This window comes from Cynocephalus volans, chromosome 15, assembly GCF_027409185.1.
Source record: "Cynocephalus volans isolate mCynVol1 chromosome 15, mCynVol1.pri, whole genome shotgun sequence".
Classification (NCBI taxonomy): Eukaryota; Metazoa; Chordata; class Mammalia; order Dermoptera; family Cynocephalidae; genus Cynocephalus; species Cynocephalus volans.
Window position 1 is genome coordinate 22,360,986 of NC_084474.1, and position 22,853 is coordinate 22,383,838.

The 22,853-nt window shown below is 38.7% G+C and overlaps 1 protein-coding gene across 1 annotated transcript in view; it reads right to left on the reverse strand.

The window, feature by feature from the left end:
- LOC134364033 (cytochrome P450 7B1) overlaps positions 1-18,311 on the reverse strand; it is a 191,842-nt gene extending 173,531 nt beyond the window's left edge. The window contains exon 1 of the mRNA XM_063079938.1: positions 18,064-18,311. Within this exon, the coding sequence (XP_062936008.1) occupies positions 18,064-18,173 (110 nt within the window). The 5' untranslated portion in view covers positions 18,174-18,311. The remainder of the gene's footprint in view (positions 1-18,063) is intronic.
- Between the last annotated feature and the right edge of the window lie 4,542 nt (positions 18,312-22,853).

Sequence of the window (22,853 nt, forward strand, 5' to 3'; positions counted from 1 at the left end):
ATACAACTGCCAAAGGTAATAGTACAACAGGATAGTCCACAGACACTGCACATTCACAATGTCCAACAATGCAGGCTCATCCTCTTAGCTCCAAACCTAATCTTCCTAGTCTCTATCTTGATGAAAGACCCAGTTACAGGCACTCAGACCAGAAGCCTAATTCATTCTTACACCCCCTGTCCTCTCCTTCCACATCCAGTCCAATACAAAGTCCAGTACTTCTTGCTCCTAAAAATTTCTCTCAGTCTATGAATTTTTTCTCAGTCGAGTCCCAGTATCAAAATTTGTTTTTCTATGGCTTATCTCTATCCTGATTACTTAGCACACTGTTTAATGGAATTGCTGGATTATTTATATATCTCTATAAATCTGGGGTTCCTTAAGGACAGAAACTGATGTTCATCTCTGTATAACAAGTACATAATAATGCATGCATACAGTAGGTAGCCAACAAATATTTGCTGACTTGAAAGGAAAGGTCAACACAAAAGAGAAGACTAGTGGATTTGAGACATGGGGATTGGTGTGGAATAGTCCATTCTTTTGCCTTGGTGATTGTTGGGAAAGTAATATAAATAGTAACAGTTGACACTGCTAGTATCAACTCTCCTCTCAATGCAAGTCCCAACCTTATGGAAAGAAACTAAGTATGTAAATACTGACAAATATAGGTATTAATCTTGAATTAACAGAGCAGGAAAGTGGGAACATTAGTAGATTGAGACCTATTTATACATGTCTTCCTAACTCAGCTATAAACTTCATGGGGACAGAAACTGAAGCTTATTCTGCTTTCTACCCACCTCAGGTTTTTCCATACTACAGAAGTTCCGTAAGTGTTTACTGAATAGTACATATTTACTTTCCTTCAAGGGTCCAACCAATAAAATCTTTTTAAAATTATCCATCTGCCTCCAAAACTGCTTCTATCCTTAGAGGTAAAATACCTTCTGGGAAGTCTTACCTCAAGTAAGTAGTGGAGCTAGTATTCAACTTCTCCTTATCTCTCTGATGCCAAAGCCCTTTCTCTTAAGCATTCTGCCATATTACCACTTGATGTATTCAGAACAAGTGTAAATATGGATGGTCAAATGCCTCACCATCTCTGTTTCCTTTTTTTTAACAAGAGTTTCATCCAAATTGTTTTTATAAATGGCCTTCTTGTCTCTGAACAAAGCTCTGATCTGGTCTGAGTTCTTGTCCCCGATTTAAAGTTCCAAATATCCTTAGCCAATCCCATCAAAAAAAAAAAAAAAAAAAAAAAAAACTTTCAGTAATTCTCAGAAACAGGAATGAGATGTTACTCATGGCCCTGAACTCACTCTGGGATTCATGGTCTTGTGATCCTAATATGCTGGGTCCAAAAATTATTCTTGTTGTTTAACAAGTGGTCCAGGTGAATTCCCAATGACCAGATCAGCTCTGACTTACATATTCTATATAGGAAACTGTGTACATCAGGTTTTTTAGCATTTTGTGAACTAGTAATGTCTGTAAAGAAAATTGTCCACAGGCTTTGTTTCCCATGTTATGATGAGTATTGATTTTACTTAAGGATAGTTATTTGTCTTAACTATTAACGTATTACTTACAATGACCTACAATGTACCAGACATTTTTCTAGGTTCTGAGGACCCAGAGATTAATAAAAAGTAGACCCTGATTCTCATACTAGTTGCTGACACGCTGGCCAGAGCGGTGATGTGTATCAACTGATAATTATAATACATTGTGATGTAAATTCTGAGGTACTGGGGAGGCAGGAGACAGTGAACTTTACCTGGGAGAGAGCTGAAAAAAGTTCCGCAGAGGTAGAGCATTTATGTGGAATCCAAAAGGGCAGAAAGAAGGGTATTGCAATGGAGACGGAAAAAAGCATGGTGTGTTGGAGGACAGGCATGTTGTGTATAGCTGAAATATATATGCTTGGGGGTCAATTTGAGAATGGAATGTCCTTGTAGAATCATATTATTCCAAAATGATTATCTAAGTCCAGCGTCATTTATAGATGAGAAAATTGAGGCTCAGAGAAGGTTAATGGCAAATGTCATCATGCCATTTCCTCTGCTGTGGGAGTTTCATTGTTGCTAATTTCATAAATATCATGGTCTTAGTTTTTTCTCCTTCAACGGGATGAGTATTCTTATTTTTTTTTTCATGACCTGGCTATAAGTAGTATTCCAAGGAAGGCTTGGAAAAAGCAGTCAGAAAAGGAAAGTGCTTACTGCCATGGGATCTTCTTTATCTTATCTTAGAAATGCTTCAGAGGCCCTGCAGAAAATAGGCACAGGGATATAGCTCTGGATGTAGTCAACATTCCGGGGTCCTTTTCTAAAGCCCCCTGTGACAGAGACAATGTCTCTGCATGTTTCTTTCTTGCTTTTCCTTTTACTGATAATTATCTGTTCTGAGGGAGGTGGATTTGCAAATAAATCTATGCATACTCGAAATACAGTTACAAAACTTTGAAGTTGACAAATAAAGAACAACTAATTTGGGGAGAATAAATAATCTAGCATCATTATAAATGTGTTACATTGGTCATGAGATGTCCTACAGATTTGAACATCATCCTAAAATACTTACAAGCCCTCTTGCACTATCATATAAATGTAGCGCTGGAGACTCTTCAATCATGTGTTTTTTATTAAAAAAAAAAAAAAAAAAAAAAGCAACGTTTTGAGTCCAAAATACTGACACTATTTCACTTTTTGGCTCTATTTAACTTCATGTGTTTGGCCAGCATTTCTTTTCAAGTAAGCATGTTTTAAAAGAAGACAAAATCGAGTTCCTTAGTCCCACTGAAGCAGATTGAGGAAAGTGACACAAAGCAGTCACTTTAGCACCTAAAAAAGAAAGGCAAGGCCTTTAAAAATATTACAGTTACCTTTAAGGTGAAACACAATTCACACACATCTTCTGATGCAGTATAACTAAGAACATTTCTTCCTACGCACTAAATTTCAGTAACTTACATTTTGGACCAAATATATTGCTCTCCAGTAGGTCTCCAGTGATCAAAGGAAAACCAAAAGAATAAATAGAATATGCAGATGCTTCTGGAGTAAGACTTTGCTTGAACATTTTTGAAATCTGTATTTGTCTCAAGGTAAGGCAACTACTGACTAAAAAGTGCATTGCAATATAGCAGGGTTCAAATGTAAGTCACCAAAGAGGAGAGGACTCACTAAGATGCACTCTACAAGTAATGAGGTTCAGGACACATGACTCCAAAATGTGGCATCTTGGCATTTGAGAAAACAGCAGAAGCAGGAAGGTCACTCACCTTCCCCTCGCCCCTTCTCCCCGGAAGCAGACCATAAAACCTAGCTGACCTTCCTCTAAAGCAGATCATAATACTTTCATCCAGAGGTACCTTCTTTATACCCAGAGTTAAAAAATCTTTATACTCAAAGACACCTAGATGCCAAGAAGAATGTGAACAGGCCTTGCTAAGTTCCTCCAGTTCATTACCATCAGGTCATACCCCCTTGTCCTATCATACTTCTGCACAACTGTCCTCTCTTCATCAAACTTAACATAAAAATACACAGAATATCCGTTTCCTTTGGGTCTTCATTTCTGAAGGTTCCCATGTCACATAAAACTTACATTAAATAAATTTGTATGCTTTTCTTTTCTAAATCTGTCTTTTGTTTTTGGGGGCTCAGCCATGGGAAACATAGAAATAGGTGAAGAAATCTTTTCTTCCCTACACGAGACTATTATATCCTAGACTCATCCTATAAAAACAAAGCCCAGGTAGAGTTATTTTGTTAAAAAAAAAAAAAAATACAGTTATGAGAAGCTATTAAAGACAAAAGAAGGTTGGACTGGCTGGTTAGCTCAGTTGGTTAGAGTGCAGCCTTATAACATCAAGGTCACGGGTTCAGATCTCTCTACCGGCCAGCCACCAACAAAACGAAAAATAAATAAATACAAAAGAAGGTGAATAATCATAGCATGAAAAGATTGGATTTTTGTCACATAACATAAGCTCTGTTAAAGAGTTGCTACCCAGAAATTTTATGGCAACAGCGCTTACTTTATTTTAAGTGATAGTTTATATCTCTAGTAAAAAATATCCTCAATCCTTAGCTAGGAAATTAAAGTTTTTCCCATTTTTGTTTAATTAAGTAGTTGAAAACAATATTCAATATGGCACAAAGAAATGCAGGTCTACTTGAGACCTAAAATAAATAAAATCTGAGTAGAACAATAAGGCATATTATGGACCACCTGCAAACTCTTCATTACTTATTGATGAGAAGAAACGGCCTTAAATCATATTGTTATTATATTTTTATTCCATAGACCCTAGGAATGCTGTGGAATCTGATCATCTGTACCTTTCTTTATGGTTGAAAGATCCCACCCATGGAACAAGTTAGAAAAACTGTGTAGTAGCCACGTGATCGACAACACAAAGACTCTGCTTTTGCAAATTTAAATATCCAAACTGCACGTAACTCTAGAGATTAAATAAGAGGAGCAAGTTTCATAAACGGATATAGAGAATTTGATATAGAAGGAAAACACTGATTTGAATCAATTTCTACAGAAAAAATAAAATTTTCAAAACTTTAATTTTAGATTTTTTTCCCTTAAAAAGTAAGAGGCATTTTAACTTTAAAATGTGTCCTCTTTTTAGAATTATGGGTATTAAGCCATGTACTACTGCCGACAAATACATCAGAGTCACAAATGCTTTGGTCAGAAGTCTTTACTCTTCTTCAGTTGACTGGTAATTTCATATGCTCTAGAAATATTTTTATCTTTTGGCATGATGCTCTACACCATATGGTACAACACACTGACAAGCAAAAAGGGTAGAACTAGTTTGAAATATATACACATATATATTTATACATATGTGTGTATACATATATGTATATGTATATATACATACACATACACATACATGCACATACACTGCATGTATAGGGAAAGGAGTTGCATATATGACTGCAAAGAAATATAAGGGCAAAGTCACACGTTCTGTATACGGTGCTAAAATTTTTTGCCTATGTGAAAAAGGTCATTCAAGAGCCAAAGCAAGATTAAAAGTTCACTACAGACCTGAAAGCATTCAAGAGACTTATCAGGAGCCACTACACTTTGCTACATCAAATAATATTTCAACTGTCTGTAACACTTTCTCATTCAATATTTAATTGCTGCTTCTCTAAGTGCAATAGTAACTACAGTGATGACATGTGCAGCAGCTTGCATAATCCATTTAGGAAGGATTTTAAAATGGGAAACACTCTAAACTGTCTTCAATTAATTCTCAGAGGGTGACAATATCCTTCCCCTTTGATTCCAGGTTCCTTCAACATGGCTTTCCTCTAGAAAACAGTGATCTTGAATCAAATTTTACAAGTTTTCAGAAAGACTAAAGTGTGACTCTTTGCCTGGCCACTACCCTGTGCCACGAGGCAGGGGTCTGCATTTTGTCCTGCTCTCTGTTGCATCTGAACATGGGGCAGTCTGGCACACAGTGAACCCCAAATCCTCTTTTGAGCCAGCAAGTAAGTTGGTGCAAAATCCAGTAAGTGGTATAAGGAAAAAGAGATATTTGCTCATGTTTTCCATCAAATGTGGCTCTCCCACAATCTAGTGCAACAGCAAGATAGCAGACAAGTTTTGCTTGCTTCTTTTAGACTCAATCTATTCTTTTTTTTAAATCCAGATATATATTTGTATATTAGTTAGATTTCTTCTAGAAATGCTTCAAAATTGTATTAGATCTTAATACTTTTATTATTAGTTCATATTATATCTTCATACTTTCATTTTTGCTTTGTAAAATGAGAAAATTAATTGTGAAGAGGGATCCAATAAAATTCAATATAATAATGAACATAAAGCGCCTGCCTCTGTGCCTACAAGGCACACAGGAAATGCTCAGAAGTGTTGCTTGTCACTGTAATAAGCCAAAAACAATTCTATACTACTATATATTCAATACACAAAAATAGAGAAAGAAATAAACAATACTGGAGTAGCTAACCCTAATATCTGTCATCCAAACTAATTATCCTTTCACATTCTAGCCCAGAAGGATAGCACTACCAAAATATAATACCACGACACTAAGTTCTCCCTGGATGTGACTAAATCATAAGCCACTTGTCTTCCTGGGATAAAATGGTTTGGATGTTCATAGTTCAAAGGTACGGCTAATACAAAGCATTTCTTTAACCAGGACAACTTTGATTTTTCAAGCAGAAAACCTCTTCTCTTTAATGATTTACGAGTATTCATTCTACCATTATTTGTTTTAAGTGTACTGAGGACCAAACATGTGTGTAATTCTATATGATTGCCAAAAACAAGCTCAGCCCTTTCACAAAGGGGTTCTGACTGTTAAAGCACACAGTCCACCTGACCTAGGGATTGGAATCTTAAGTGCAGTTATACACATCCAGTACCTAGCCAGAAAATTGTTAGCCTGAGAGTTAACAATTTTAACCTGAAAGATATGCATTGTTAACCTGATAGTTAACAATGCATATCTTTAAACTCTGAATATTCAAAAGCAGGAATTTTGGTGGTTGACTGGACTTCAGTGACTGTGTTTCCAGCTAGGTCTATTCTAAAGAATAATCAATGTACCCTATGTTCTTCATTTATAAATATTCATAATACGTAAACATTTCCTTATAAAATCTTAACTTTTTAATTGAAGCAGTGGAAAACTTGATATGGATGACATTAGGTATCATTTGTGTATGCAGTTTGTATAATTTGATACCAATATACAGAACTTTGTCAAACATTCATAGTGGAAAAACAACAATTATTGCACCACACTAGCCATTCATTCATTCAATCATTCATCCTTCATTCTACTGACAAATATTCACAGAGAACCTGCTCAACGCCAGATATTGTGCTAGGGGCTAAAACTAAAGTAAAGCTTCTAAAGTTTCCTCTTCATTAATATCAACTATTTAGAATGAAGTCATGAGGAGAAATGACAATGAATTTAAATCCTGTTATGGCTGTGCTTTTGTTAAAATTTCTATTAATTTTAATATTAAGCAATTAAGGAATTAATTAATCCTTTCTTCTTTCCTATAGACAAAAAAAAAAATCTCATCCCAAATACTTCTTTTTTGAAAAAAAAAAAAAAAAGGCCAAAGCCATAAAAATGAGCACTTCAGCTATAAAAATGCATGATATAATAGATGTCACCTTCTCATATTCAGAAAAGTAGCTTTCTATAATTTTGTCCTTTGCCTTTCACAGAATAGTAATTTGGTGTAGTTTCAATGGGATTTTACTTTAGATAAAGCACAAAAACATTCTCCTACAATAAGCTATTAATTTTTCCTCTACACCTGATGAATCTCTCTGCTCTGCTATTTTTGGAAAATCAGTGAAGTACAGCTCCATTCCCTTAGATACCTTCAGATTCTCAAAGTCATCCTAGCTTCCTCGTCCAGGCTGCAGGCAACAGTAAGTAGGTGCTTATGCCAAATCTGTGCAAGAAGAAATCTAACCAAATCATACCTGGGCCTCAATGCCTCCAGCCTATGTCTTATTTACATAGAAATTGTAAAGATTTGTGGAGTTCATAGTTACATAATAAACACTCAGAACTTACTCGTGAATTGATGGATAAGGAAGAGAGACATTGATGAACAGCACATGATAACCTGTTACATTTGGGACCAAAAATTCTCAGACTATTATGTGTTAGCATAGAAATGAAGCACTGAATATTTAGAAATGCTCATTTTCTATCCTCTTCCTCATGGGCAAGCAGCAAAGTCAGCCAAGGCCCAATCTGTCTCACCCTTTGAATCTTTTTGCAAGAGGAAGAGTAGTTTAATGCAAAGAGCATGGGTGATATGGCTGTTATGTAAGCTCTCTATGAATGCTGTAACAAATTACACAAACTTAGTGGCTTAAATTACAGTTTTGTAGGCCAGAAGACCAAAATGGATCTTACTGGGCTAAAATCATGGTACTGGCAGGATAGGTATGGCTGTGTTCCTTTATGGAGGCTCCAGAGGAAAATGTTTCCTTGCCTTTTCCTGCTTCTAAAGACTGTCCACATACTTTGGCTCATGGACTCCTTCATTCTTCATCCATCTTCAAACCCAGCAAAAGTCGAGTCTTTCTCACATCACATCACTCTGACCTCCTGTTCTCCCTCCTCTTCCAATTTTAATGACCCTTGTGATTACACTGGGCTTCCCCAAATAATCCAAGATAATCCCCTATTTTAAGGTTAGCGATTAGCAATCTTCATTCCTTCTGCAAATTTAATTCCCTGTTACCATATAATCTAACATATTCACAGGTTCTGCAGATTAAAATGTGGATATCTCTGGAATTGAAAGGGCTTTATTCTGTTCACTACAGCTCTAATGGATCAAGAACTAAACACCCAGTTCTACTCCTGAGTAGCACTATGCTTTAGGCAAATTCATTGATCTCTCATTGTTTTAGTCTCTTTTGAAAATTGTTTAATAATAGTTGTCTCTTTAACAGATTAAATGAAACAATACTCATATATGTAAAATATCTAGGCACAGAGCCTAGCACATAGTACGGCCTCAACCCTGTTCATTTCTGTCTTCCCTTATCATCCTCTCACAAGTCATCATTGTAACGGGTCGAGCTGAATTTTGGATACAGGTTCATTTTACCTACATAGTCATGCTCTTTACCTTACGCTACACTGCTTTCTACAAGGAAGTCCCAATAGTGGGAAAGACCAAGCCATGAAGACTTCATATATACAAATTGCTGACTATAATCTGCATGTTTGTGTCCCCCTAAATTCATATGTTGAAATCCTAACCCACAAGGTGATAGTATTAGGAGGTAGGGCCTGTAGGAAGTGATGAGGTCGTGAGGGTGGAGCCCTCATTAATGTGATTAGTGCCCTTATAAGAGAGACCCAAGAGAGTTCCTTTGCCCCTTCCACCATGTAAGGGCACAGTGAGAAGTTGCCATCTGTAACGAACAGGCCCTCACCAGACACCGAATCAGCTGGCACCTTAATCTTGGACTTCCCAGCCTCCAGAACTGTGAGCAACAAATTTCTTTTGATTATTAGTCACCTAGTTGGTGATATTTTGTTATAGCAGAAAGAGCTAATTAAGACACTGCCCACATTACTAAGCAAGCACTCCAAGATTTTACAGCCATGTGCTGCATAATAATGTTTTGGTTGGTGATGGACTATATACACAATGGTGGTCTCATATGATTATAATGGCTATACCATACAACCCAGTTGTGCAGAAGGCTATACCATGTAAGATTGTGTAAGTACACTTTATGATGAATGCAACAATGATGAAATTGCCTAATGACACATATCCCCATCGTCAAGCAACACGACTGTATTCTGATAGAGAAAAGTAATTTACACTAATCCAAGAAAACTTCTGAGTTGTTTTTCTGCTATAACAAACAGATGATATATTTAAAGGGATAGCCAGGATCTATCAGTAGAAAGTGATTACAGAATTGAGCAATCTTTGATGTTGACCCAGTTAGCAGTCCCGACTTTCCCATGACCCATTGAATAATGTGCAAAATAGAGAGCAAAATATTTATTTTTCAGAGCCCTTATTGCACAATAGGAATAGTCTGTACCTTAGAACCTTTTTTATTTTATTTAAGTTGCGAAGTAAAATAGTAAAGCAAGCCAGAAATCTGTATCAAATGGCAACAAGACCAATCCAAACTCTGGGCTTAATAAAGGAAAGTGTGGCACAGTACCTAACTAATTCACCATTTAATCAAGAGCCACAAATGTGCCTGGAGATCTTCCTGTCATCACTGTGAAAACACAAAGATTCACTTGTTAAATTCAGCATATTCTTGAGTAGAAAATGACCTTGCTCTCATACTTTTGCTCATACTTTGCTCACATACTTTTCCTATATTTTATTATGAGGAAAGGGGAAGAAAAAAGAAAAACATCAACTAATGATGATGCCTAGTTCTCTAGGCCGTGGTAACATGAGGATCCAGAGCACCATGGGTCTTATTTGGGAGTAATTAAGCAATTAGAAAGAGAAAGAACTGACTTATGTGATACAGTGATGTCAACAAATCAACATTTCAAAACAACTCATTATCTATGTAACCCTAACATCTTACAACTCAAAAAAAATCATTTAATTCTTACTTTGACTAAAATTTATCTTAGCATTTTAATCTTATTTCTTATCAATTACAGTATTTGGGGGTGTGGGGATATATGTGTTGGGGGAGAGGGATGAAATAAGGAAGGAAACCCATACCACTTTTTTTTTTTTTTCCAAAGAGAAACTAGAAGAAAAGGGACTGTGAAAGCCAACTGCCTTCTAAGCCTTCAAATCCAGGTTGCCCATGATATGCCCGCATTCTGAACTTTACCTCATGAGCTCAATTACAAATGGTAAGATTATTCCTGCTTCCAAAGAAGACTTTGCTCAAAAAACATGCAGGCTGAACAACATTTCACAAGATCAGTGTTACTCAAAGCGTAGTCCTGACTGGTGCAAGCCGCAAACGTTCTCATTGCCTGTATGCAAAAGAGATAAATGCAAAGCCTGAGAGTAAACATTTAGAAACTTTTAGACCAATTTGACAGAACAATTTTATGTTTGCTAAATATAATAATAAAACCCTCTTGGGTTTGTATCATTTTTAAATGTTATTTTATAATTTTTTTTAATTTACCAAAGTACAGTCCTTGAGAGATGAAAATTAAAACAAAACAAACAAAAAACTAGTCTTTCATCACAGCTAGTGGATCTTGGACGTGACCGGGACCATTGTGCACACAATAAGCACAAAATAGCTGCTGGCCTTGAATTCCACTCCAGCACCAAACCCCTCCCCGCTTCCCTTTACAGAAGCCTCCTGGCTTAAACAGAAACCCTTTTGCTTCTGCAAGGGCACAGTTCTCCACCCTGGTCGCATAGTTTCCACATTAGCATAATGGCCCCCCTTGATGGTATCAGCCAACCCTTGGCACCCTATATAAGCTCTACCACCCCCACACCTGGTGCTGTCCCCCATTTTGAGGGCAGCCCTGGGCTGCCCCTGCAGACTCTTTTCCTTTAATAAAGCTTGAACGGTGCCCTGCATCTGGGCTCTCTTTCTTTCAGCTAGTTTGGGAAGCACTGCAATAGAAAATTCCTTGCAAATACAATAGTCAAACAATACTGCCTCAGAGATATTTGCTGGTGGAAGCTATTTACTATGATCCAAAATTACTTCTATCTTGCTGAATAGGAAACTGATAGCGAAGGCAAGTAGAGACAACAGGACTCAGAAGAAAAGGAAGTGGACACAGAAATTAAAAAATAACACATACTAAGTTCCTTGAAAATTCTGTAACGCCCACAATGACAGCACTTCCACTAGTTGAGAACCACTGACAGAAAACATTTCTCAGTCTACCTTTTTGCCATTTGATAGCTATAGTAAACAGCTGACTAGAGTCTCAATGGCTATTATATAATAACTCAAAATCAGAATTCTCTAGATGCCACAGGTTCTTTAACAAGAGTCTCAGTACAACAACTTCCATACATCAAGCACCCAGTATGTACCAGGGGACTTCAAAAAGTTCATGGAAAAATGGAATTAAAAGTAAAAAAAAATGCAAAATTTATTATTTAACATATACTCCATCAAGTAAGTGATGATACCAGCCATTTATTTTATCTCTAAAGAACTAAGGTTCCTGGGAATTTAATCATGTAAGTGTGGTCTTTTTTACATTGTTAACTAAAAAAATATGGGTACCCTTTTTTTGGATATCCTTTAAGATTAGGATACAAAAGAAGTCAAAAGGAGCCAAGTCCGGACTGTAAGGTGGATACCTAATGATTTTCCATTGAAACTCTTGTAAAATTGCCCTTGTTTGATGAGAGGAACGAGCAGGAACATTGTCATGATGGAGAAGGACTCTCCGGTGAAGGTCTCCTTGGCATTTTCCTGCTAAAGATTTGACTAACTTTCTTAAAACACTCTTATAAGCAGATGTTATCACTCTTTGGCCCTCCAGAAAGTCAACAACCAAAATCCTTTGTGCACCCCCAAAAAACTGTTGCCATGACTTTTGCTCTTGAGTGGTCCATTTTTGCCCTGACTGGACCTCTTCCACCTCTTGGTAGCCATGGCTTTGATTGTGCTTTGTCTTCAGGATCATACTGGTAAAGCTACATTTCATCTCCTATTATAATTTGTAGTGGATTAAATATCTCCCCCAAACTCATTGAAGCCTTAATTGTGTCCCCCAAGTTTCATGTATTAGAAATCTGATCCCCATTATGACTGTTGGAGGGGTGGGAAATCCTATTATGGTAATTGAAAGGTGGGGCTCTGAAGAGGTGATTAGATTGTAGGACCGTGCCTCAGTGAATAGAGTAACAATGGGGGTCAGGAGTGTGGTTCTAAGGGCTGTAAAAGAAGATCACATGAGAGGTTATTATCTCTCTGCTTCACCATTTTCTGCCACGTGAGACCCCTGCATTGCTGTAAAGCCACCACTAAAGAAGACTCACCAGATGTGTTCCCTGGACTACGGACTTCCTAGCTTCTGAAACTGTAGGCAATAAATTTCATTTTCTTATAAAGTACCCAGTTTCAGATATTCATGTTGTAAGCAACAGAAATGGACTAATACGTAATTCTTCATATAAATGCTTCAGGATCTTGATCCTACTTGATTAAAATTTCCATTGAAAGCTCAGCTCTTGTGTGAGGCTGATCTGGGCACAACAGCTTTAGCACCCATCAAGCAGAAAGTTTTCTGGACTTTAATTTTTCGGTCAGAATTGTGTAAGTTTAACTAATTGAGATGTCTATGGTCTCTTGTTTCTGCTGTTAATCATCAGCCCTCTTCAATTAGAGCACAAACAAGATTAATTTTTTCCCTGCAAATTGATGTGGGTTATCTGCTACTTCAGGCTTCATATTCAACATAGTCTCAGCCCTTCTTAAAATGAGTCATCCATTTGTAAACTGCTGAGTTCTTTGGGACGCTGTCCCCATAAACCTTTCATAAAGCATCAATGATTTCACCGTTCTTCCACCCAAGCTTCACCATAAATTTGATTTTTGTTCTTGCTTCAGTTTTAGCAGAATTCATGTTCTCTGTCTGATAGAGGCTGTTTTTAAACTGATGTCTTATCCTTCTTAGTGCCTTAAACTAGATCCTGTCCAGGCATGTCATAACAAATTAGTATGAATTTATTTGGGGACAAAAAAATTTTGAATCTAGCTTTTTTGCATAATATATATTTCCCATGAACTTTCTGAAGACCCTTAGTATCTAATACTGGTAGGTATTTGATGTATTATGGTTCAAAGAAACTAAATACTTTGTTCAGGATCACAAAAGAAGTAAAAAAGGGAGCTTAGATTCAAACCCAGAAATGCTTAATGCTCTTGCAGATATATGAAGCTGCTTCTCGTCAGAAGAATATGCAAAATAACTCTAAACTGAATCACACTTACTTCAGATAATAAGAGACCTATGAAGGTCAGTAGAAAGCAGGAAAACACTTAAGGGGGGGTGAGAGTTGAAAAACATGGCAGTGACTTCTTAGATGCAATACTAAAATTACAATCCATGAAAGAAAAAAGTAGACAAGTTGGAGTTGATTAAAATGTAAAACTTCTATTCTGCAAAAGACATTGCTAAGAGAATGAAAAAACAAGTCACAGACGGGGAGAAAATATTTGCAAAACACATATCTGACAAAGGACTGGTATCCAAAACATACAAAGAAATCTTAAAACTCAACAATAAGAAAACAAATTTTAAACAAAATTTAAAACAATTTTTAAAATGGGCCGAAGATCTGAACAGACACTTCACCAACGAAGATATACAGGTGGCAAGCAATCATATGTAAAGATGCCCAACATCATACTTCATTAGGTAATTGCAAATAAAAACAACAAGGAGATGCCTCTACACACCTAATAGCATGGCTGAAATCCAAAACACTGACAACATCAAATTCTAGCAAGGATGTGGAGCAACAGGAACCCTCACTGCTGATAAGACTGCAAAATAGTACAGCCACTTTGAAACACAGTTTGGCAATTTTTTTACAAAACTGAACATACTCTTAGCATATGATCCAGCAATGGTTTTTCTTGATATTTACCCAAATGAGTTGAAAACTTACGTCCACACAAAAACCTGCACATAAATGTTTATAGCAGCTTTATTCATAATTGCCAAAACTTGGAAGACACCATGAAATCTTGCAATAGGTGAGTGAACAAACTGTGGTACATTTATACAATGAAAAACCATTGAGTAATAAAAATAAATGAGCTACCAAGCCATGAAAAGACACAGAGGAACTTTAAATGCATATTGCTGAGTAGAAGAAGCCAATCTGAAAAGGCTGCATATAATATGATTCCAACTCCATGACATTCTGAAAAAGACAAAACTAGGGATATAGCAAAAAGATCAGTGGTTGCCAGAGATTAGATGGAAGAAAGGGAAAAAAAGTCAGAGAACAGCGAATTTTTAGGGCCATGAAATTATTCTGCATGATACTGTAATGGTGGATACGTTCCATTACTCATTTGTCAAAACCCACAGAAGGTAAATCACAAAGAGTGAACCCTAACGTAAGCTATGAACTTTATTGAATAATAATGTATCAATATCGGTTCATCAATTGTTAACAAATGTACCACACTAATGCAAAATGTTATAATAGGGGAATTGGAGCAGAAGGACCTCCAGAAGCAATGCAGCCCTGCTGACACCTCGACACCAGCCCAGTAAGAATTCTGACCTGCAGAACTTTAAGAGGATAAACCTGTATTGTTTTAAACCACTAAATTTGTGGTGATTTGTTACAGCAACATTAGGAAACTAAAATAGAGATTTTGGTACCTGGAAGAGGTATGCCGCTGTAACAAATACCTAAAAATATAAAAGTGGCTTTGGGATTGGACAGAGTGGAATGGGCAGAGTCTGGAACAGATGGTTAGTAAAAATATGGATGTCACCAACTCTCTTGGTGAGGTCTCAGAAAAAAGTAAGGAGCACGGTAAAGAATATATATATTGTCCTAGAGAATACTTAAATCATCATAAATAGACTGTTAGTAGAAATATGAATGTTAAAGACACTGCTGGTGAGGGCTCATATGAAATGAAGAACATGTTAGGGGAAAGTGGAGAAAAAGAAAAACTTATCATATAGTTGCAGAAAGCTTAGCTGAATTGTGTCCTGCAGTTATGTGGAAAAGAAAAGTTGTAAATGGTGAACTTAGGTATTTAGCTGAGGAGATTTCCAAGCAGTCACTGTCATCTGTCCTGCGGACTACTGCAGTGGCCTCTATAATAGTTAACAGTCTCACCATATCATATCCAACAGAAGAAAAGACAGTTTCACAAAAGGAATTCAGAGTGCTGTAGCCAAAAGAAGTGGAGTTGATGATAGGTGGCCAAAGGTAATAAATGACCTCTGGGATGGTTTTTACCTATTTTTTCAATATTTACCAATTTTGTAAGTAACATGTAAATTTTTACTTTGGAGCATCCAGCACTCCTATAGAATGCTGTATTACTAATTTTTCAGATATGATTGAGCAAAAGATGAAAATGAAAAGAGAATAAAAATATAATCTAAGTGTAAAATCTCTTTAAAATAAGTTGATGTGGATAGAAAACAAATACAAATTAAAATAGTCAAAATAATTGTAGCAAGTATAAAAGAATGTGAAAATTCCTATCAGACAAGAGCAAATAATGATCAAATAGAAAAAAACTCAATAGAAAATAAAGAAGTTATAGAAGAAAGTAAGAGCCTGTTATTTCTTTTAAAGATACCCAAACTCTCTCAAAAATAAATAAATAAAAATTGGGATAAAAAATGACGCTCTATTTTCTTTAGATATCAGATTGGCAAAATTAAAATGATTTATAATTTTGTACTGGCAACACATGGAGAAATTGACACACGTAGATCATTAGTAGTAACATAAATTGGGACTTAGAGTAGTTTGGCAACATCTATTTAAATGTAAAGCACACATGCATTTTGTTAACATCTCCTTGATCCTACATAAATATTTCCACAAAAGCCCAAAGATATCCATGTTTGTGTGTGTGTATGGTGTATCTCTATACGATCACTACAAATAATGATTTCTACAAACTGACATAGAAGGTGTCTAAAAATGTAAAGTGGAAAAAGTAAGCTGCAATACAGTGTATTTTCCTACCCTTTTAATTAACATTTACTCATATTAGTATGAACATAAAAAAAACCTTAAGAATATATAAGGGACTACTCTTAACCGTGGTTTCCAATCTTAGAGTATTATCAGAAAGAGCATTTTCCTAGAGCATTAGAGTAAATGGTCCAAACACAGGAAATAGCAGAAGTAAAGAACATTACTCTCTTTGTACTGGGACAAATGAAACTATTTTTTATATACCCACATACAGTACAATCAAACTTCTCTAGAATGCAATGTCCTATAGATTTGCAACACTAAATAGAGCCTTTCTTGTATGAAGGAATTGGCAATCAATGGCATGAATACCTCAGCAAAGTAAGTTTTAGTGATACCAAGAAACATCAGCCTGTCTCAAAATGTTGGGAGAGAAAGCCTACCTTGCCCTTTTGCCTTTCTGTCTCCCCCAAGTTCCACACTCACCCCAGTTACCTTCAATGATCCAGAATGTCTTAGTTCCACATTCTCACCCCAATTACCTTCAATGATCCAGAATGCCTTAGTCAGCTTGTCTGTTCCTGCCCTGCATGTAAAGTGGCAATAGAACAAATAGTCTTCTTGTCTACCACCTCTTTAAAGACATACCTAGAAGTGCATCTTAACTGGCTTTGGCTGACACTATGACTAGAGAAGAAGATGGAACCTGTATAGAATCACATAACACTGAAGTTTAAGAGTCTTAAATCCTCATCTTAGGCTCTAAAGCAAAAGCACACCTATTAGAAAAGGCAATCTGGGAGAGGGCACCACATATTCCAGGAAGATCTCTGAAAACGAAAAAAAGCAAATACTCTGTTTTAGAGTATTCATCTGTGTCCATTCTGGAAACGTCTGCAGATATTTGTATGCAGTACAATGGCGCCATTTTTCCCAAAACTGTTGAGAACCTATATCATACACACATACATGTATCAATATATATTTACATATACAAGTATATGTATTAATATCATATACATCAACAAAATAAAAATTGATACGCATATATGTACCAATACATATCAATAAGTAGTAGCAATTATCACCCAAAAAAACTTACTTGCTTGGTTTTCAAAAGCCGTAAAGACCTCAGTAGTATGAAAAAAAAAAAAAAAAAATGTCCCGGAAAAAAGGAGGAAAATCGAGTAAATTTAAAGTGAATGATTTTATTTGAACTTCTCTGTTTCTACTTCCACATTTTAAATCAGATAAAGAAGTGACACGCTTCTGGGTTTTGTTGTTATTATTGTGTGTTTTGTCCTGATAAAAATAATAGAACAAATGCACAAAATGCACACTATTAACTCATTTAGTACTCACAAAAATACCATGAAGTAAGAGCCATTATTTCATTATTCCAATGAGGTACGGTTAGGTAAACTGAGGCACAGAGAGGCACCCAAAGTCATTGTTTATACCATGTACTGACATCTTCTTGAAACATTTGTCTTTTAACTGAATGAAACGTAAGAAAATTTCCGTCCTGAAACACTATGCATTCTAGGCCATAAAGCATCAACTCACAGCAACAAGGCACAAAAACGTGTCTGTGCGGAAGCCATGCGTGATGCCTGATGCGTTCAGCAAACCTAGGGTTTATCGCAACCTACGCTGAGGCAGCAAGTCGGTTCGGTCCCAACGCTTTAATATGCATGTGTATGTACGGGAAAGAGACAGAAGAAGCCTTTGTAACCACACTCGCTCCCCGAAGACGCCAGTGCCCCGCAGCAAGTTCTGGCGCTCGGCACAGGAAATCATGGAAGGGCCCCCTTCGCCATCTGGGTCGCGCGCGGCCCGCGGCCCAGGGCGCATGCGTGGCCCCGGCGGCTCGGGCGCTTACCTGGTGCGCCGGGAGCCCAGGCACAGGGCGAGGAGCAGCAGGGCCGCGGCCAGGGCCAGGCCGGGGAGGCTGAGCGGCTCCAGCAAGGAGAGGCCCGTGTCCTCGGGCATGTCTTCCGCCGTCCGAGTGCGCGAGGTCGCGGTGGGCAGCCGGGGGTCTCCCTGCGGGCGGCGCGGGCGGCGACTCTGCAGCCTGCAGCGGCTTCTCTCGGGCGACACCCCCTCGTCCGGTGCCGGAGAGGCTGGCCTGCCCGCGGCGCAGACCAGAGTGTCACCGCGGTCTCCGAGCCTGAATCACAAAGTTTATGAACTCCCCTCCCTCCACCCCCTCCCGCTTACCCCCACCGAGACGGACCGCCCCGCTCCGCCACCGCCTCCGGCCCGGCGGCTTCTGGAAAAGGCGCCCTTGCTTCTCCGGCCCAAGGAAGCGGGGAAGGGGAAGGGGCTAGGATTTCGCGAGAACCCTCCCTGAAGACCCGGACGAAGGGGATTTCCCTTGGGTTCCCCGTCCCCTAGCCCGCGCCCGCGGGAGAAGGGACTCTGCGTCCCCCCGATTGGGACGGTGCCCGCTGCGCTCTGGCACGGGTGACCTCCGTAGGCACGACCCGGGGAGCTGGGCTGGCCGCAGTGCGCCCCCTCCAACCCATTTCGCGCCCACCGCCTTCACCCCTCCTATCCTGTTTGCTCACACGTTTTTGTTTCGGGCCTACTGTGTGCCAAGGCTCGTGCCAGAGCCGGGGATGCGGGCACCTGCGCTGTGATCCTTCAGAAGTCCTGATGAGGCGCTCGGGTCGGGAAGGGAGCCTGACGGGTAAAACTAGTAATTGCAGAACGGTGCCATAGGGGCCACAATCCCGCAAGGGAGAAACTTTTAAAATAGCTTTTCCTGAGTAACGACCATCCACGGGGTACTTTACACATGTTGATTTACTTTCCATGCCAAACTTGCGATGTAGTTTTAGCAGTATATTATGAGAGGTGTGAGGGTGCGAGTTGTGAAGGGCTTTTCAAACTGCAGCTTGCTACGAGTCACAAGGACAGCTAGCTGGGCTCACAAGAACAGCTGTCCACACGCTGTCCCCACTAATGAACTGCCGTCCACCCCTGCGACGAGCCCCTGTAACCAGTGTTCTCTTCGCTTCACAACTTACTCGTCCTCCTTTTGCCTTTGACAGCTACGCCTAACCTCAACCTCCTCCAATGAGCGTGGTTTACTATGCAAAGCGAAGGCTGCATCGCAACTATTCCGCTTGCTCCGCATTAAACGCAGCATTTTTACAGAGCCTCCCTCTGTTGTTTAGATTGACACGAAACTCGGGTTAGTAACTCATCCTAGATGCGCAATTGTTAAATATTTCCGCTCTAACCAAGGCCTATTCCAAGACCTCCGTGTTCTTTCTGTCATGAGAGACTATTTACACACTTCTCTGGACTATTAAAGCAGTTTCAAAACTGGTTCCCCTACCTCTGATCTTTGACCTTTCCAGTCCATTGTCCCCAGGGCTACCTCCCTAAAACACAGACCTATCCTGCTTTAACCCTGTTTAAAACTCTGAATGGCTGTCTTAGTGATAAAGTCATAAATCTTGGACCCACGATGAGAAGGCCCCCACAATTTGTCACCATCCTACAGCTCCCCTGGCCAATAAATTCCATACTCGGTCCACTAAAGCTTGAGCTATCGTGCCCCTCACATTCGGTCCATCACATCTTTGTTTATGCTGTTTCTTCTCCCTGAAAAAGTGTCCTCTCTTCCCTAAATGCTAGAATTCTACGTAACCTCTCAAGGCCCAGCTCAAATCCCACTTTCTTGTAGAAATTATCCCAAAGTCTTATTTTGTAGTTCATCTTTCTTCCCCCATACTTCTAGCACTCTGTTGTTGCCTTTCTCTCCAGCACATTTTCTCACTACACCAGAGTTAGTTCTTAGTCTGTTTCTCCTGCTATAAAAGGCAGGAGCTGTCTCTTAGACAACCTTATCTGCACCCACTCTCTACCCCTCCACCTCTCTGATCCCCCACCCTGAAGTTGAGATAATGGAATTAGAGTGCTTTGCATGTGCCAGGCTTTCAGAGCTCCCTTACTGAGTTACTGCTGCTTTACTGTCCGTGGCCTGAAAGCTATGAATGGCTGGGCTAGCACCAGAACTCTGATGTTCATGAGCATCTTTGTCTTCGACTTCTATTCCAGTGTCTTTCTGCTGCCTCTCTTTCCTTCTGTTGTAGATTCAGTTTTCCAGGAAGTCCAAAAGGGTGCAGTGAGCCAACACCCACTCTCTCTCCTCCAAAGAAAAGCAAATTAAGTGGTTTTCCTCACTGCCTGGCAAGCAGAGCCAGCCTACAGGATGGTATCCATGCCAGTGGATTTCTGTAACCACTGCAGAAAGCCTCTCTCACTGATCTTCACAGTAAGTCTCATCCTTTATACTTTTGTTTGCCATTTGCTCTATCCTAGATGACTCTTCTGTTTGAAAATATATGTAAAACTACGAAGCATTTACTCAGTTTATTGAACATTTATTATCTGCTGGGTACTATATCAGACATTTTATTTCCTCACATTAATAAAAGCAAAGACCTGTGGTTAACTGTACTGTCTTGAGGAGGAAACCTACCCTGTCACCTACTTGATTTGGTTAGCAACTGTGTCATATTCCTATGGTATCTGGATAGTACCTTACTTAGAGCACTTAATTATATATACTCAATACATTTTAAATATATGTTTCTCTTGTGTTTTCCATTTTTGTTAAAAGGGATCTCTATTCTGTAAAATGACCTGGTTTTAAAAAAAAAAAAAAAACGTTTAAATATGTCTTTTATTCCTCTTTTGTTTTTGTAACTCATTATCAGCATAGTAATATTCAATCCAGCTCAATTCAGTTTTATGTTAAAAATATGCCTTTATCTCCATCACATCTGTCGCACAGATAGCTAGTTGACCCTTCGTATCTACTCACTCCTTCCTCCTCAGTTACAGAGTCTTTGATTTTTAACTGAGCGTGTGACTGTCCATCGTAAAGATTACTTTTCCAGCATCCCTTCTAGTTAGATGTGGCCATGCGACCAAGTACCCATCAGTAGGCTAAGCATAATGTATTACTTCAGGAAAGCGCCCTTTACAGGAGTGAGTGGGCCCTTTGCCATTTCCCCCTTTTCTTTTGGCTAGAATGTGAACAGTGTGCCTGCCGCTCAAACACCATCGTAGCACATGTATGTCCTGAATATTGCATCTGATATTATTTGTCATTTATCTGAAATTCAAATATGACTGGGGATTCAATATTTTTATTTGCTAAATCTGGTAGACCTAGCTTAGTTCTAATGCAAGACTTCATAAGGCATATAGGTATGGCAACTGTAAAATTCTAGCTGCCCCACCAGTCATCCCCTTGAGAAACCAGCCACAGTTCCTTCCACAGTGGTTGCCAACAATAGTGTCTTGTGTACCTTGACCACACTAATTAGATCAGGGTCAACAGTCAAACCTGAAGGAGTCATCATGGGCTGACCCTTTAGACTTTGAGGTGTCCACATATGGAAGTGTCTTCAGTGTTAGATGATAACTGTCCTAATTATATTATCTCTCTTCAGAAAATACTGATTGTGAAACACATAGAGAAAGAGAAGAAAAAACAGAAGTAAAAGCAGAGGGAGTAAAGGAAGAGGGTGATGCATTGGGGTCTCTAAAGTTGGAGCTGTGAACATCCAGGTGACGGACCCTACTCCAGTGCCCCTCACTCCACCACTACAGGTGACCCCCATCCACTGGGTGGTCAGAGCTGTCAGCCTCTTTCTTTGTTCTCTTTCTGATCTAGTATTAAGGCTTGGACTCTGGCCCTGCCTTCCTCCAGGCCTTCTCTTTTGGTTCTCAAGAGCCTGTCTGGAAGTCACCAAAACCTGAATAATGACTATTTCCTTCTACATTATACATGTACATCCTAATTCTCCTGCCAAGACTTTGAAAATACTAATATACAGGACTGAAGCCTCCGAGTCTACCTACTTAATCAACAATTTTTGTTAAGTGCAAACTATGTTCATGGCACTGTATTTGGTCTATTGGACCTAAAAAAAAAAAAAAAAAAGAGCAAGATATCACTTCCTTCAAAAAGCTGGGGTGGAGAGGACTAGAAGGATTAGCGTTGGATAAAAGAAAGAAAAGAGACTAGTCAGCATGAGATTGTGGAGTCGACAATGGGGAAATTTCAGAACATGCGTCTATATGGCTTCAACCTCCTGAGTTCCAGGAAAGCAAATGATGTGCTGGGGAAAGAGTAGATTAGAGACTTCAGTTATTGGGAAACATTTGAAATTACCACTGTGGAAAATGCCAAAGTGAAATTCCATGTATTTTTCCATTATTAGGAAGTCCCTAAAATCAGACTTGAGTGCTCAAGTCTGAAAGGTCCTATCAGCTTTTGACAAAATACAGATTAAGTTTTGAATCACATCAAAGCAAAACACTCTATAACTAGAAAAAATGACTGCTGTTATCTTTCTTCCCTTCCCATGAGTTTTGTTTTAAGTAACTTTGATTTGCTATTACCTTCTTGTGAGGTAGAGGAAGGAAAGAATAGAAAGACGAAAGGAATATGGACTACATGTGTTACATACATAGTTTGATCTAATCTTCAAAACCAATCTCTGATGTAGGTATTATTTATTCCCTTTTATATAAAAGAAAGCCAAGAGTAAAGAGTTTTAGGACACCCCTGGTTATTCATCTCCTACTTCCGATTGTGAAGTCACCACCTCCTTTCACTGTACCATGTTGCCCTCCTTAGAGTTT